At 46.2% G+C, this 12513-nt stretch overlaps 1 protein-coding gene across 1 annotated transcript in view; it reads right to left on the bottom strand.

Annotated features, from left to right (window-relative positions):
* The window catches only part of LOC105980937 (death-associated protein kinase 2-like), a 48546-nt gene extending 40022 nt beyond the window's left edge, over positions 1–8524 (bottom strand). The window contains exon 1 of the mRNA XM_013009924.1: positions 8434–8524. Within this exon, the coding sequence (XP_012865378.1) occupies positions 8434–8510 (77 nt within the window). The 5' untranslated portion in view covers positions 8511–8524. The remainder of the gene's footprint in view (positions 1–8433) is intronic.
* Positions 8525–12513: the final 3989 nt, after the last annotated feature.

Raw genomic sequence — 12513 nt, 5'->3', positions numbered from 1 at the left:
AAAAAAATATCTTGACTTGTGATGAACACAAATGTCTGTGTCTTCAGGAGATATGTAATGAAGTATTATGGGATGCAAAACACATTATACCTGCAACTTATTCCCAATGGGTAGAAACAATAAATGATGGATCACTGGGAAGTAAGTAGATAATGGATGAATAGATAGATAGATAGATAGATAGATAGATAGATAGATAGATAGATAGATAGATAGATAGATAGATAGATATGTACATAGCCTGATTCAGAAAAAAAGGAAGGAATGCAAAAAGAAAAGGAAATGAACAGAGGAGAGAAACACACAAGATGAAAAACGTTAGCAATTGGGATATCTGGTCAAAGTACTTTTCTATTACATTTGCGATGATTTCAAAACAAATTTCTAAGTATGTGTTATGGACATGGATATATCCATATCAAATGGATATATGAGAAAAGTAAAAAAATAAAACCAGCATGGGCTGGGGATATAACCCCATATCAGAGCTCTTGCCTAGCATGCACAAGGTCCAGGGTTCAATCCCCAGCACCACAAAAAAACAGTGAAAAAAAAAACAACTCCAAGCAACTCCATCTCCAACAGAAAAAAAAAAAAGTATAATGTAAACTAGGCTGTGAGCCCCATCCCTCAGGGCCAGTGATTTACATGTGTGCTGAGCTCCCTTCTGACTGAAGCCTGTATAATATAGCCACTCTGTCTGAGTGGCTTTGTGCTTTGTTCTCCTAACAATGGGTGACAAAGGTACCTCCCTCCCTGCCTCATCCTCAGCTTCTGTCATCCGGGTCCCTCAGCAGTCTGTCCCCCTGACAACTCTAACCCTTCACCCTCCTCTGTGCCCTCCCTGGGGCTCTGCTCCTCAGTCTTGGCACCTACTACACAGCAACTAGATCAGACTAGACAGAGGAACTGTTCGGAGTGAAGGCTTCCTCCTTTGAGCTGGTACGTTCTGGGGATCTCTCCACAAGCATGAGATCCAGACCGTGTGTCTATTTCCTTTGCTTTAGTGTGTGTGTGTGGGTACATGCACGCATATGCGCACACATGCGCACATGCACACACATGTTCAATGCTGAGGGTTGACCTCAGAGCCTGGGCACTGTCCTTTAGCATTTGTCACTCAAGGCTAGCACTCTACCACCACCCAAGCCACAGCTTCACTTCTAGCTTTTTTTGGGTGCTTACTTGGAGACAAGAGTCCCATGGACTGGCTTTGAACTGGAATCCTCAGATCTGTTTCCTGAGTAGCTAGGATTACAGACATGAGCCACTGGCACCTAACATCAGGTGCCCTTTTGCATTAGTCTGGCTCACAATGCCCTCCATCATTCAGGAAGACCATCCTTTGTTTTCTTCTAGGTCTGCTAGGCCTGCTGTGGTGTTAATAGGACCAAAATGGATGGAAGTACCTTTACCTTGCTCCTCAAAGTTGAGGGGCTGCTGCTGGCTCCCCTCACCCACCTCCCCTTTTTCTGGCCACTCCCCACCGTAAACTGGGCCACACTTACATGACCAAACGGCCCACAGTGGCTCACAACTGCCATCCTAACTACTCAGGGAGCTGAGATCTGAGGATCATTGTTCAAAGCCAGCCTGGTCAGAAAAGTCATTAGACTCTTATCTCCAATTAACCACCAAAGAGCCAGAAGTGGAACTGTGGCTCAAATGGTAGAATGCCAATCTTGAACAAAAAAGCTCAGGGACAGTGCATAGTTCCTGAGTTTGAGTCCCAGTACTAGCAAAAATAAAATTTAAGAAAGAAAAAGAACCTGACTGCAGAATGGAATCTCACCAATAGAATTGTGTGGCCTGGTGTGGCCTTGCTCTGGGTGTGTGCGGAGAGCAGCTATATCTGATTGGCCTTTCCTCTCCCTGACAGATAAAACTCTGTAGCCTAGACACCAGAATTTGAACCATATCAATCCTCATCACCCTGAGTCCCAGCTTCTACTAGGATTGGTGATAGCTGGAGAATCTAAAAGATGGATTTTGGTATATTTTGTGTTATTTGGCTTCTCTGGGCCTTGTTTCCTCATCTGTCAAATGGGAATGAGATCAGGCTTGTGTTGTTCCGGAAGGATGGGTAGGACACAGTTCAGACTGTCAGAGGACAGGAGATTGCTAACACATTTCCAGCAGCAGGAAATGCCAGCACACATGAGACTGAGAACCTCAAAAAGCCCAGAACAAGGTGAAGGATAAAGCCCCATCCTGAGAAGTTTCTGGCTTTTATTTTTTCAAACTTTCTCTGAGATATGCTGGGTCGCACAGAATGGAATTTCCTGCCTGGTTTCTTGGCTATAACACAACTTTTTTTCTTGGGGTTCAAAGCTAGCCTAGGCAGACTAATCTATGAGACTCTTTGTCTCCAATTAACAAAAAGCTGGAAGTGGAGCTGAGGCTCAAGTGGTAGAATGCTACTCCTGAGCAAAAAAAAAAAAAAAAAAGCTAGGGGACAGCACCCAGGCCCTGAGTTCAAGCCCCACACCCATGACCAACAAAAATGAAAATACTCTTGAAAATAGGCACAATAACATTCAGGGCTCGTTACCTTTACACATAACCAAACTGACTAAGGGAGGGTATCCTTAGAGGAAGAATCGAGAGACGTAATTCCTCTGAACAACGAATGTACTGCTCAGCAAAATGAATACCAGGAAGTGGAGACATGGTTTTGGAGGGTGGGCAAGGCGGAGAGCATTTAAAAGGAGGGAGGAAGGAAAAGCAAATGCAGTCGTTATGTTCCCTGTATATTACATAAAAAATGAACTATGTAACTTGAGGGTAGGGACAGGACGGGGGTGGGCGGGGGGAGGGGAGAAAATGGGTGAAAACTATGTACGGGGTGACATTAACCAAGAATCATTGTACCTATTACCTGACTTATGAAATTGTAACCCCTTTGTACAACTACTTAATAATAATAATAATAATAACAAAACAATAGCTGTTGAGCTAATGCTGCTGATCGTGTGTGTGTGTGTGTGCGTGTGTGTGCGTGTGTGCGCACACACACACACACGCTGGTACTCAGAGACGAAGTGCTTGGTGTTTTTTTCCTCAAGGCTAGTACTCTACCACATGAGAAACAACTCCACTTCTGTGCTTTTTTTTTCTTTTTTCTTTTGTAAGTCGTGGGGCTTGAACTCTGGGCCTGGGCACTGTCCCTCAGCTCTTCAACTCAAGGCAAGAGCTCTACCATTTAAGCCACAGCGCCACTCCCAATTCTGGTGGTTCATTGGAGATAAGAGTCTCATGGACTTTCCTGCCTTTGCTGGCTTTGAACCTAGATCCTCACATCTCAGCCTCCTGAGTTGCTAGGATTACAGGCGTGAGCCACCAGTGCCTAGCTTGTGCTAGTCTTTTATTGGCTTAAATTATCTTCATTCCTTAGCAGTTGAGGTCTCTTTGTGTTTGCCCAGGCTAATCCCAAACTCTTGGGTTCAAGAGATTTTCTTGCTTTGATGACCTCTCAGAGTAGCTAAGCCTATAGGCATTCTCCACAATACTCAATGTTAAGTAAGTTTTTGTCTGTTTTTATAAACCAGTTCAGTACAGTTGAGATGTTTTATGTTTGAGTTCTACTTGCTCTGCATCCTTGGACAAATTACCTCCTCTCTCTGATCCTTACTTTTCTCATCAACAAAATGGGGGGGACAGTGATTCAAATGTTTGTTTCACAGTTACATTTTATGACCTTATATTAATATACTTTACATTTCATGTATATTTTAATACTATATAGTATATTTATATACTATTTAGTATATTTGTAGTATATATGTTATAGTATATAGTATAGTTATATACTAGATAGTAGATTTTAATACTATATATTTTATGACTGTATGTTAATATAAGTAAGGGAAATCAAAATAGAGGAAAATAATTGATGAATAGGAAACAAGAAATCACTGATCATAGGGCTGGGAAGGTGGCTCAGTGGTAGAGTGCTTTCCTTGCATGCATGAGGCCCTGGGTTCGATTCCTCAGCACCACATAAGCAGGAAAAAAAAGCTGGAAGTGGCACTGTAGCTCAAGTGATAGAGTGCTAGCCTTGAGCTGAAGAGCTGACTGATAGTGCCCAGGCCCAGAGTTCTGGCCCCACGACCAACCAAAAAAAAACAAAAAAAGAAATCACTGATCGTTATATGCTAGTTATATTAAATTGCTTCACATACTCAGGTGTATACTCAACTATCTGAAGCTCACTGACTGTCACTTGGACCTGGTGATAGCACTGTGCTCCTGGGAATTGTCACTCCTTCACAAATACTACCCCTGCTAACTTGGACCCTGCTATGCTATCTCCAGAGTCAAACAGAAGAGGCTAGTCTTTATTCTGTTCCGTTCCCTAGGGACACTCAAGTGAATGGAAAAATGAATCTGTGTTTTGTAGATCTTTATAGGGTGGTGGTTGAGTCCCAAATTAGAAGTCAGATCACCAGCTCTTGCTGTAACTGCAGACAAGCCACAGGCCTGAGTCAATAGGTAAAATAAGCCACTGAACTGGGTTTCTCTCTATGAGCCCTGCTCCAATATTCCCCTGATCTACCCTCTTGCGAGATGCTCAAACTTGTCCCCCATCACTCCCCAAGTAGTCCCCACAAAAACACACAACCTCCAGCATCCCAAGAAGGTAGGACCCAAAAATGAGCATAGCAAATAGGGGCTCACCACTAAGAACCAGGGAGGGGCCAGAAGAGTCCACTTCACCAGTCAAGTTCATAAATTACATCTCCCATGATCCTCTCTTGGAGCATCCTGTCCTTCACCCTAAATTCTTCCCCCTGCCTTTCACACACCTGAGGATCATTCATCCGCTCTGCTCATTTGTTTAGTGATTTTCTCCACCACTAGATCACAGACTTCAAGTGAAGAGAAGTATCTGTTTACCATTGCCGTAGGCTGTACCTGGCACACAGTAGGTCCTTAGTACGCTGAATGAAGACAAGGAAAAGAAAACACAGGATTGTCACTTCCAGAAATTGAGTGGCTGGGGGTAGCATAGGTGCATGGAAAGAAGGAAGGCAATTAATTGTTGAGTAGTTGCCTGAAAACAGCTCTAATTCCAGCCTGTTTCTATGTCCCTGACAAGACTTTTCCACAGTTTGAATCTCAGTCTCCCCAACTCTCAAAAGATGGATCTAGAAGAGAGGACCTCCAATGGTATTTCAGCTCACCTAACAAATCTTAGCATAGCCAAATATGATATAACTAGCATATCCAAAGCCCCCAGGCCTCAGACAGTGTGTGTGTGTGTGTGTGTGTGTGTGTATGTGTGTGAGTGTGTGTGTGTGTATGTGTGTGAGTGTGTGTGTGTGTGTGTGTGTCTGGCATGCCCCTGTACTGGGGCTTGAACTCATGGCCTAGATGATAGCCCCTTAGTTCATGTCCTTAATTTACAGAGTACAGGGGAGGGAGGCATGGGATCTCCCATGAAACTGCCTCTGTTTCCTTCTCCAGAGCTTCTGCTTCAGCCAACCTCTCAGTTTGCCAGTCCCAGCTCCAAACCCAAGCCCAGCCCAGCTCTGCCCCTGTATCATGCATGCAGCTGTCTCTGCTGCCCGGCTAGAGCTCAGACAGAGACGTCTGTGTCTTGCTTGTCTTGGTGCACATGGCACCAAGCACAGATCCTACACCCAGGACGTGGCAAGGCGGAGCCACCAAGGTACCACTGACAGGGCCTGCCAAAATCTGCTACAGAGGATGCCACTTCCGGGGGGGGGATGCCACTTGGGGGGAGAGCAGAGTTTCTGGTGGAGAAGCTGGGTTACCATTCAAAGGCTGATGGAGGTGCAGCACCCTTAGCCTTTGGCTCTCAGCTCCGCACAGTCCCAAGTCATCAGTGACAACCAGTCTCAATAGAAGACAAAGGGAGCCCAGTGCCAGTGGCTCACACCTGTAATCCTAGCTACTCAGGAGGCTGAGATCTGAGGATTATGGTTCAAAGTCAGCAGGAAAGTCCGTGAGACTCTTATCTCCAATAAACCACTAGAAAACCAGAAGTGGCACTGTGGCTCAAGTGGTAGAGTGCACTCCTTGAGCTGAAGAACTGAGGGACAGCGCCCAGGCCCAGAGTTCAAGCCCCATGACCACCACCAACAACAAAAAAAGACTGGAGTATCCTCTCTGAGACCTGCAGTCACTAGCAACCCTATCCAGCTAACCAGCAGGTTAAGAATACCAACCATTTACTGGTCGTCATATACCGGTAATCCTAGCTACTCAGGAAGCTGAGATCTGAGGATCACAGCTCAAGGCCAGCCTGAGCACAAAAGTCTATGAGACTCTTGTCTCCAATGAACCACCAAAAAGCCAGAAGTAGAGCAGTGACACAAGTGATAAAGCACTAGCCTTGAGCAAAAAAAAAAAAAAGCTCAAGGACAGTGCCCTGAGTTCAAGCCTAAGAAAGAAGAGGGAGAAGAGGAAGGAGAAGGAGGAGGAGGTGGAAAGGAAAAGAAAGGAAGGAGAAAAAAAGAGGAAGAGGAAGGGGAGTGGAAGAGGAGGAGGAGGGGGAGGCAGAGAAGGAGGAGTAAGAAGAAGATGATGACAACACCCCTGAATCTGACACCCCTACCATGTTCTATTCTCTCTTCAAATAAAGAAAAAACAAAGAATTAACTTCCAACCCAAGAGTTCTAGAAAAGGAGAACGCCCCCTCTGTTAGCATACTAGATACAAAGGACACCTCCAAAACTGCCTGATTTCACACTTCTGGGTGCTTGGACAGGTGAGGCTGAGTGTGCTTTTGAGCACATTTCAGTAGACAAGTCTTGCAAGAGCAGGACTGGGGGCAAATGGACTAGTGTGCGCGTGCAACTGGACTGGCCAGAACCTTGCCTTTGTCACTTGCTGTCTAAGCAACACAGAGCAACTTGCAGAAACTCAGAACCCTTTTTCTCGTCTGGAAAGAAAAGTAAAGGTAATTCCGATTTCCTACATTGTGAATCAGTCATTGAGATGAACGTGTAACCACTTAAAAAATGCCATGTATATGAGTTGTTTGGAAACATCCTAATTTATTTCCTACAAAAAAAAAGTAACTTCTTCCAAGCGAGGTGCCAGTGGTGCACATCTGTAATCCTTAGCTACTCAGGAGGCTGAGATCTGATTATCACAATTTGAAGTCAGCCCAGGCAGAAAAGTCAGGGAGACTCTTTTTTTTTTTTTTTTTTGGTCAGTCATGGGGCTTAAATTCAGGGCTTGGACGCTGTCCCTGAGCCTCTTTGTGCTCAAGCCTAGTGCTCTACCACTTTGAGCCACAGCACCACTTCCAGTTTTCTGGTCATTAACTGGAGATAAGAGTCTCACAGACTTTCCTGCCCAGGACCACGATCCTTGATCTCAGCCTCCTGAATAGCTAAGATTACAAGCATGAGCCACTGGCACCTGGCCAGGGAGAATTTTATCTCCTATGAATCACTAAAAAGCTGGAAACTGTGGTGTAGCTCAAGAGATAGAGTACTAGCCTTGAGCAAAATAGCTAAGGGACAGTGCCCAGGCCTTGAGTTCAAACCCAGTACCAACACACACATACACACACACACACACACACACACACACACACACACACACACACACACACACACAATACTAGATCTCAGAATTTAGCTTAGTTTTGTTTTGTGGGGTAAAGAAACCTGACAAAGTACCAAGAAACTCAGATCCTAGGAAACTTCACGACTAGGTTCCCATGGCTGTTACTCAATGCAAATCCATTTTCAGAAAGATGACTTCATCTCCCATTCAGGCTCCGAGTTTAAAACAGAAAATCCTGGGAGCCAAGGAGAATCCCAGGGAGGGACTCTGAGAAGAAAAAACCAACAGGTCAGGTCTCTGTCCAGAGCCGAGAGAGGGCTTGGTGAAGAAAAAAAAGGTAAGATAAAAAATAAGACCAGGCATTGGTGGCTCATACCTATAATCCTAACTATTCAGGAGGCTCTGATCTGAGGATCAAAGTTCAAAGCCAGCCCTGGGTCGTAAGTCTGTGAGATTCTTATCTCCAATGAACCAACAGCACACTGGAAGTGGTGCTGTGGCTCAAAGTGGTAGAGTACTAGCTTGAGCTGAAGAGCTCAGGGACAGTACCCAGGCCCCAAGTTCAAGTCTCACAGCCGAAAGAAGAAGGAGGAGGAGGAGGAGGAGGAGGAAGAGGAGGAGGAGGAAAAAGAAAGAAGAAGAAGAATGCAGCTGGCAATAAAAACAAACACAGACTTCAGTAATTCTAACCATTCTGTTGGTCCATCTCTCATTCCAGAGAGATGGTAGTATGCAGAGTCACAAGTGTGAATAAACCGTGAGCTTGTTTTTTAAAGCATCCCACTAAACTTATTAAGACAAGCCCATGCTTTACAACACCGATTGACCAAGAGAAGTCCAACTGGTCCCCATCTCCTATCCCCTCATCTCTTCATTCTTTGCCATTCTCACCTTCCCAGCTCCTCTCCGATTTCGTAAAAGTCTTCTACTCTCTGCTGTTTGAACGGCTCCATGTTTGGGCTCCTCATTGAGGCCTGGACCATACAACCTTAAAATGGAAGGGGAAAAAAAATACTTGAGATAAGGGCAGCCATGCAACTAGTACCAGCCCAAGCGTTTGAGACGGGCATAGCATATTGCCCACCAGGGAGCAAAGAATTGAACAGTAATCCATAGCCCTGGTCTTTACAAGACCCTGCTCAAGCTTTGCTTCACTTGTAGCTGAGTTCTTTTTTTTTTGGGGGGGGGGTCCGGTCGTGGGGCCTGAGCTCTGGGCCTGGGCGCTGTCCCTCAGCTCTTCAGCTCAAGGCTAGCGCTCTACCACTTGAGCCACAGCGCCACTTCTGGCTTTTTTCTTTTTATGTGGTGCTGAGGAATCGAACCCAGGGCCTCAAGCATGCAAGGCAAGCACTCTACCACTGAGCTACCTTCCCAGCCCCTATAGCTGAGTTCTTGAGTCATCCTCATTCTAATTTGTTCAGGAGACAGAAATTGAGTCCTTTTTATGTCTTCAGATCTGTCTGCTGAGGTCTCAAGGAACAGAGCCTTGATGAACTTTAACTATCTGTTCAATTAATTCCAGATCTCGTAAGAAGCAGCTATGTCATCGCAATGGAAAACACAAGTGCCGGATGCCAGTGGCTCACACCTGTCATCCTAGCTACTCAGGAGTCTGAGATCTGAGGATCACTGTTCAAAGCCAGCCTAGGAAGACAAATACGTAAGACTCTTATCTCCAAACAACCACCACCAAAAAAAAAAAAAAAAAAAGCCAGAAGTAGAGCTTTGGTTCAGTCTTGAGCCCCGAGTTCAAACCCCAGTAACAAGCAATACCCAAGTTTTGAAGTCAAAGTTCCAAGTTCAAGTCGAAGTTTGCTTGCGTCAATTAAATTAAGCTGTTCGTGACTTGACTTGCTCATCTGTGAAAGGGGACTAAGGCTAGGGGGGAAAATCAATACCTAATCATGAAATTGTTTTGGAAAAGATGAAAAGGCCAGGGAAAGGCAAGAGATTACCATGACCTCAGCTCCTGTAGGGGTGTGTAGAGTTTCAACAGATTAGTAATTGTTCTCAATCATTACCCCAAGGGGAACATGGGCGGAGAGGGTATGACCAATTTCAACAGACACCAGGAGTCCAGAGCCTCAGGTGTTGCTTCCAGCTTTGCCCACAACTAGCTGGGTGACCTCATTGCTGCTCAGCGCTGCCTTGGTTTCCTCATCTAGCAATCAGAGCTAACTCTGCCTGCCCAGAATGGAACCCAGGACAGTTCTGAGCACAGGGAACTTTCATTCTTTTACCACAGGAGACTCGGATCCCCTCAATTAATCCTAGGGCAACTACAAGCCACTCTGGACAGCACCCCAGGGAAAGACCCAAGGGTACAGGTCTGCCAATCACAAAGACAAAACCAAGCTGCCAATGCCAATATCTCCCAAAAGTCATTAATTGCCAAATTCTCTAGAGCTCATTTGGGCCAGCATAGACAGCTTTTTCTCTCCCTGCCAATCAAATGCCAACTGTACCCAGGTGCCGTGAACCTCCAAAAAAACTGTTTCCACCAAGCTGGATGAAGGGGCAAGTACAATATTAAGTGGCTAGAGCTGGTGTAACTCTCAGCATGTACACATCTCTCTCCTCCATCATTGCCTTCTGCAAACCAGAGCTCCATTAACCAAGGCTACCTCCTCCCTCCCTTCCCAGAAGACTCTTCGGCAGAACTGGCCTGGCTCCCAGGTTTCCCTTGAGGTCATCTGTCTATTGGCATCCGAGATCCATCATGCATGCATCTTCCTCCCTGCTTGGGCTCTATTCTGTGCACGTGTGTGTGTGCATGCGTGCATGTGCACACGTGTGTGCCAGTCCTAGGACTGGAACTCAGGACCTGGGCACTGTACTTTAATTTTTTTTCTCAAGTACTCAACCACTTAAGCCACAGCTCCACTTCTGGCTTTTGCTAGTTAACTGGAGATAAGAGTCTCACAGACTTTCCTGACTGGGCTGGTTTTAAACCACAATCCCCAGATCTCAGCCTCCCGAGTAGATAGGATTACAGACATGAACCACAGGTGCCCAGTCTGGAAATGTTTCTTATTATGGGTATATAATATAGGACTCCTGCCTACAGCTCAAATACCAGGAGTACACAGAAAGAGACCGCACAGATACAATGTAGGGGCTTTCAGACTCTGCTTCAGAAGCCAATAGGGTAAGAGGAAGTAGGGAAAAGCTCCAATCCATCCATGCTATGGGCTGGGCTTTTGGGTAACGAACATTTGAAACCAGCACTCGCTGCTCTAACCCACTTATTGGACAAAAGGAGGAAACTGAGGTCCAGACAGAGGAAGGTTCTGGCCTTAGTCACCCTCGGTGCCAAGGCCATCCTGAAGGTAGTCACAGGTCACTCTGCAAAATTAACTCTTTGAGCTCCTCCCAGCTCAGTGCATGGGAGAGAAATGAGGACCACAGAGGAAAGCAGGCAGTGGTTTAGGACGGACACACACACACACACACACACACACACACACCCCATGAGGAAGTATCACACACAGGCTGCTTAAACTAACATGCGAAAAACAAAACAAAAAAAAACACCTCCATCTTTGTGGTAAAGATCCAGCCCTCTGGGTGACCCACATGTTCACCCCCATATCTAACAAACAGGAAGGCATCAAGTGTCACCTCAGGTCTCATTCCTGCCAGTAGAAAACTGGCTGCAGGACAGTAGATGTCTATCCAAAACACACACCCCTGTCCCCCTGCCCAAGCCTCCTGAGAAACGCTGGATTGTCAGTGGGACCATTTTAAGTGCTAAAAATGCATCCAGGGCTCTGAGCTCAGTAGCTCATGCTTATAATCCAAGCTACGCAGAAGGCTGAGATCTGAGTGAGGATTGAAGTTCAAAGCCAGTCTAGGGAGGATTCTTTATTTTTTTCAGTGGGCTGTGGGGCTTTAACTCTGGGCCTGAGCACTGTCCCTGAGCTCTTCAGCTCAACACTAGAACTCTACTACTTGAGTTACAGAGCCACTTCTGGTTTTCTGGTGGTTAATTGGAGATAAGAGTCTCACAGGGCTGGGAAGGTGGCTCATTGGTAGAGTGCTTGCCTCACATGCATGAAGCCTGGGGTTCGATTTCTCAGTACCATATAAACAGAAAATGCCAGAAGTGGTGCTGTGGCTCAAGTGCCTTGAACTGAAGAGCTGAGGCACCCAGGCCCAGAGTTCAAGCCTCATGACTGACCAAAAAAAAAAAAAAAAGTCTCACGGACTTTCCTGCCTGGGCTGGTTTTGAACCATGATCCTCAGCCTCCTGAGTAGCTAGGGTTATAGGCATGAGCCATGGGTATTCAGCCAGGAGGATTCTTATCTCCAATTAACTACCAAAAAGCTGAAAGTGGAGCTGTGGCTCAAGTAGTGCAGTGTGCCCAGGCCCTGAGTTCAAGCCCCAATACCAACACACACACACACACACACACACACAAATCTGGGGAAAGGAGTGGTTGGAAAATCTAGCTTTAACTAAAACAGCTAAAATGCCATGTCTCCCCCCATCCCCTCTCTGTCCACAGGACTCCCCTAGAAACATCTACATCTATGCAGCTGTAACTGGGCAGGCAGAGCAGCAGCCCCTAAGTGCCCTCCCCTGATTTCAGAGTACAGGCACTGGGAGGGGGGGTCCCCTCCACCAGCCTGAGGCAGCTACCACCCCAATGCACTCTTTCTCTGTATACCCCTAATATCACTGCCTATTCATCTCCGCTTAGCAGAGTTAGGGTGAGGGTTAGCTGGATCTTTGCAAGCCAGCTGCCCCCAGTGCACCCGAGTTCTGCCCCAATGAAGACCCCTTCAGTGGAGATCTACCCACCCATCCCTTAGTCCTCTATCTAAGAGGCTTAACTGGGCCACTGCACATGTACCCCAAACCCCTGGTGGGGGGAAGCCTATAATCCTACCTACTTAGGAGGCTGAGATCTGAGGCTTAAGGGTTCAAAGCCAGCCTGGGCAAGAAGGTCTGTGAGTCTCTTACCTCCA

The sequence above is a fragment of the Dipodomys ordii genome, unplaced genomic scaffold (assembly GCF_000151885.1).
Source record: "Dipodomys ordii isolate 6190 unplaced genomic scaffold, Dord_2.0 Scaffold11, whole genome shotgun sequence".
NCBI classification, from domain to species: domain Eukaryota; kingdom Metazoa; phylum Chordata; class Mammalia; order Rodentia; family Heteromyidae; genus Dipodomys; species Dipodomys ordii.
This window is presented reverse-complemented; position numbering and strand designations above follow the sequence as displayed.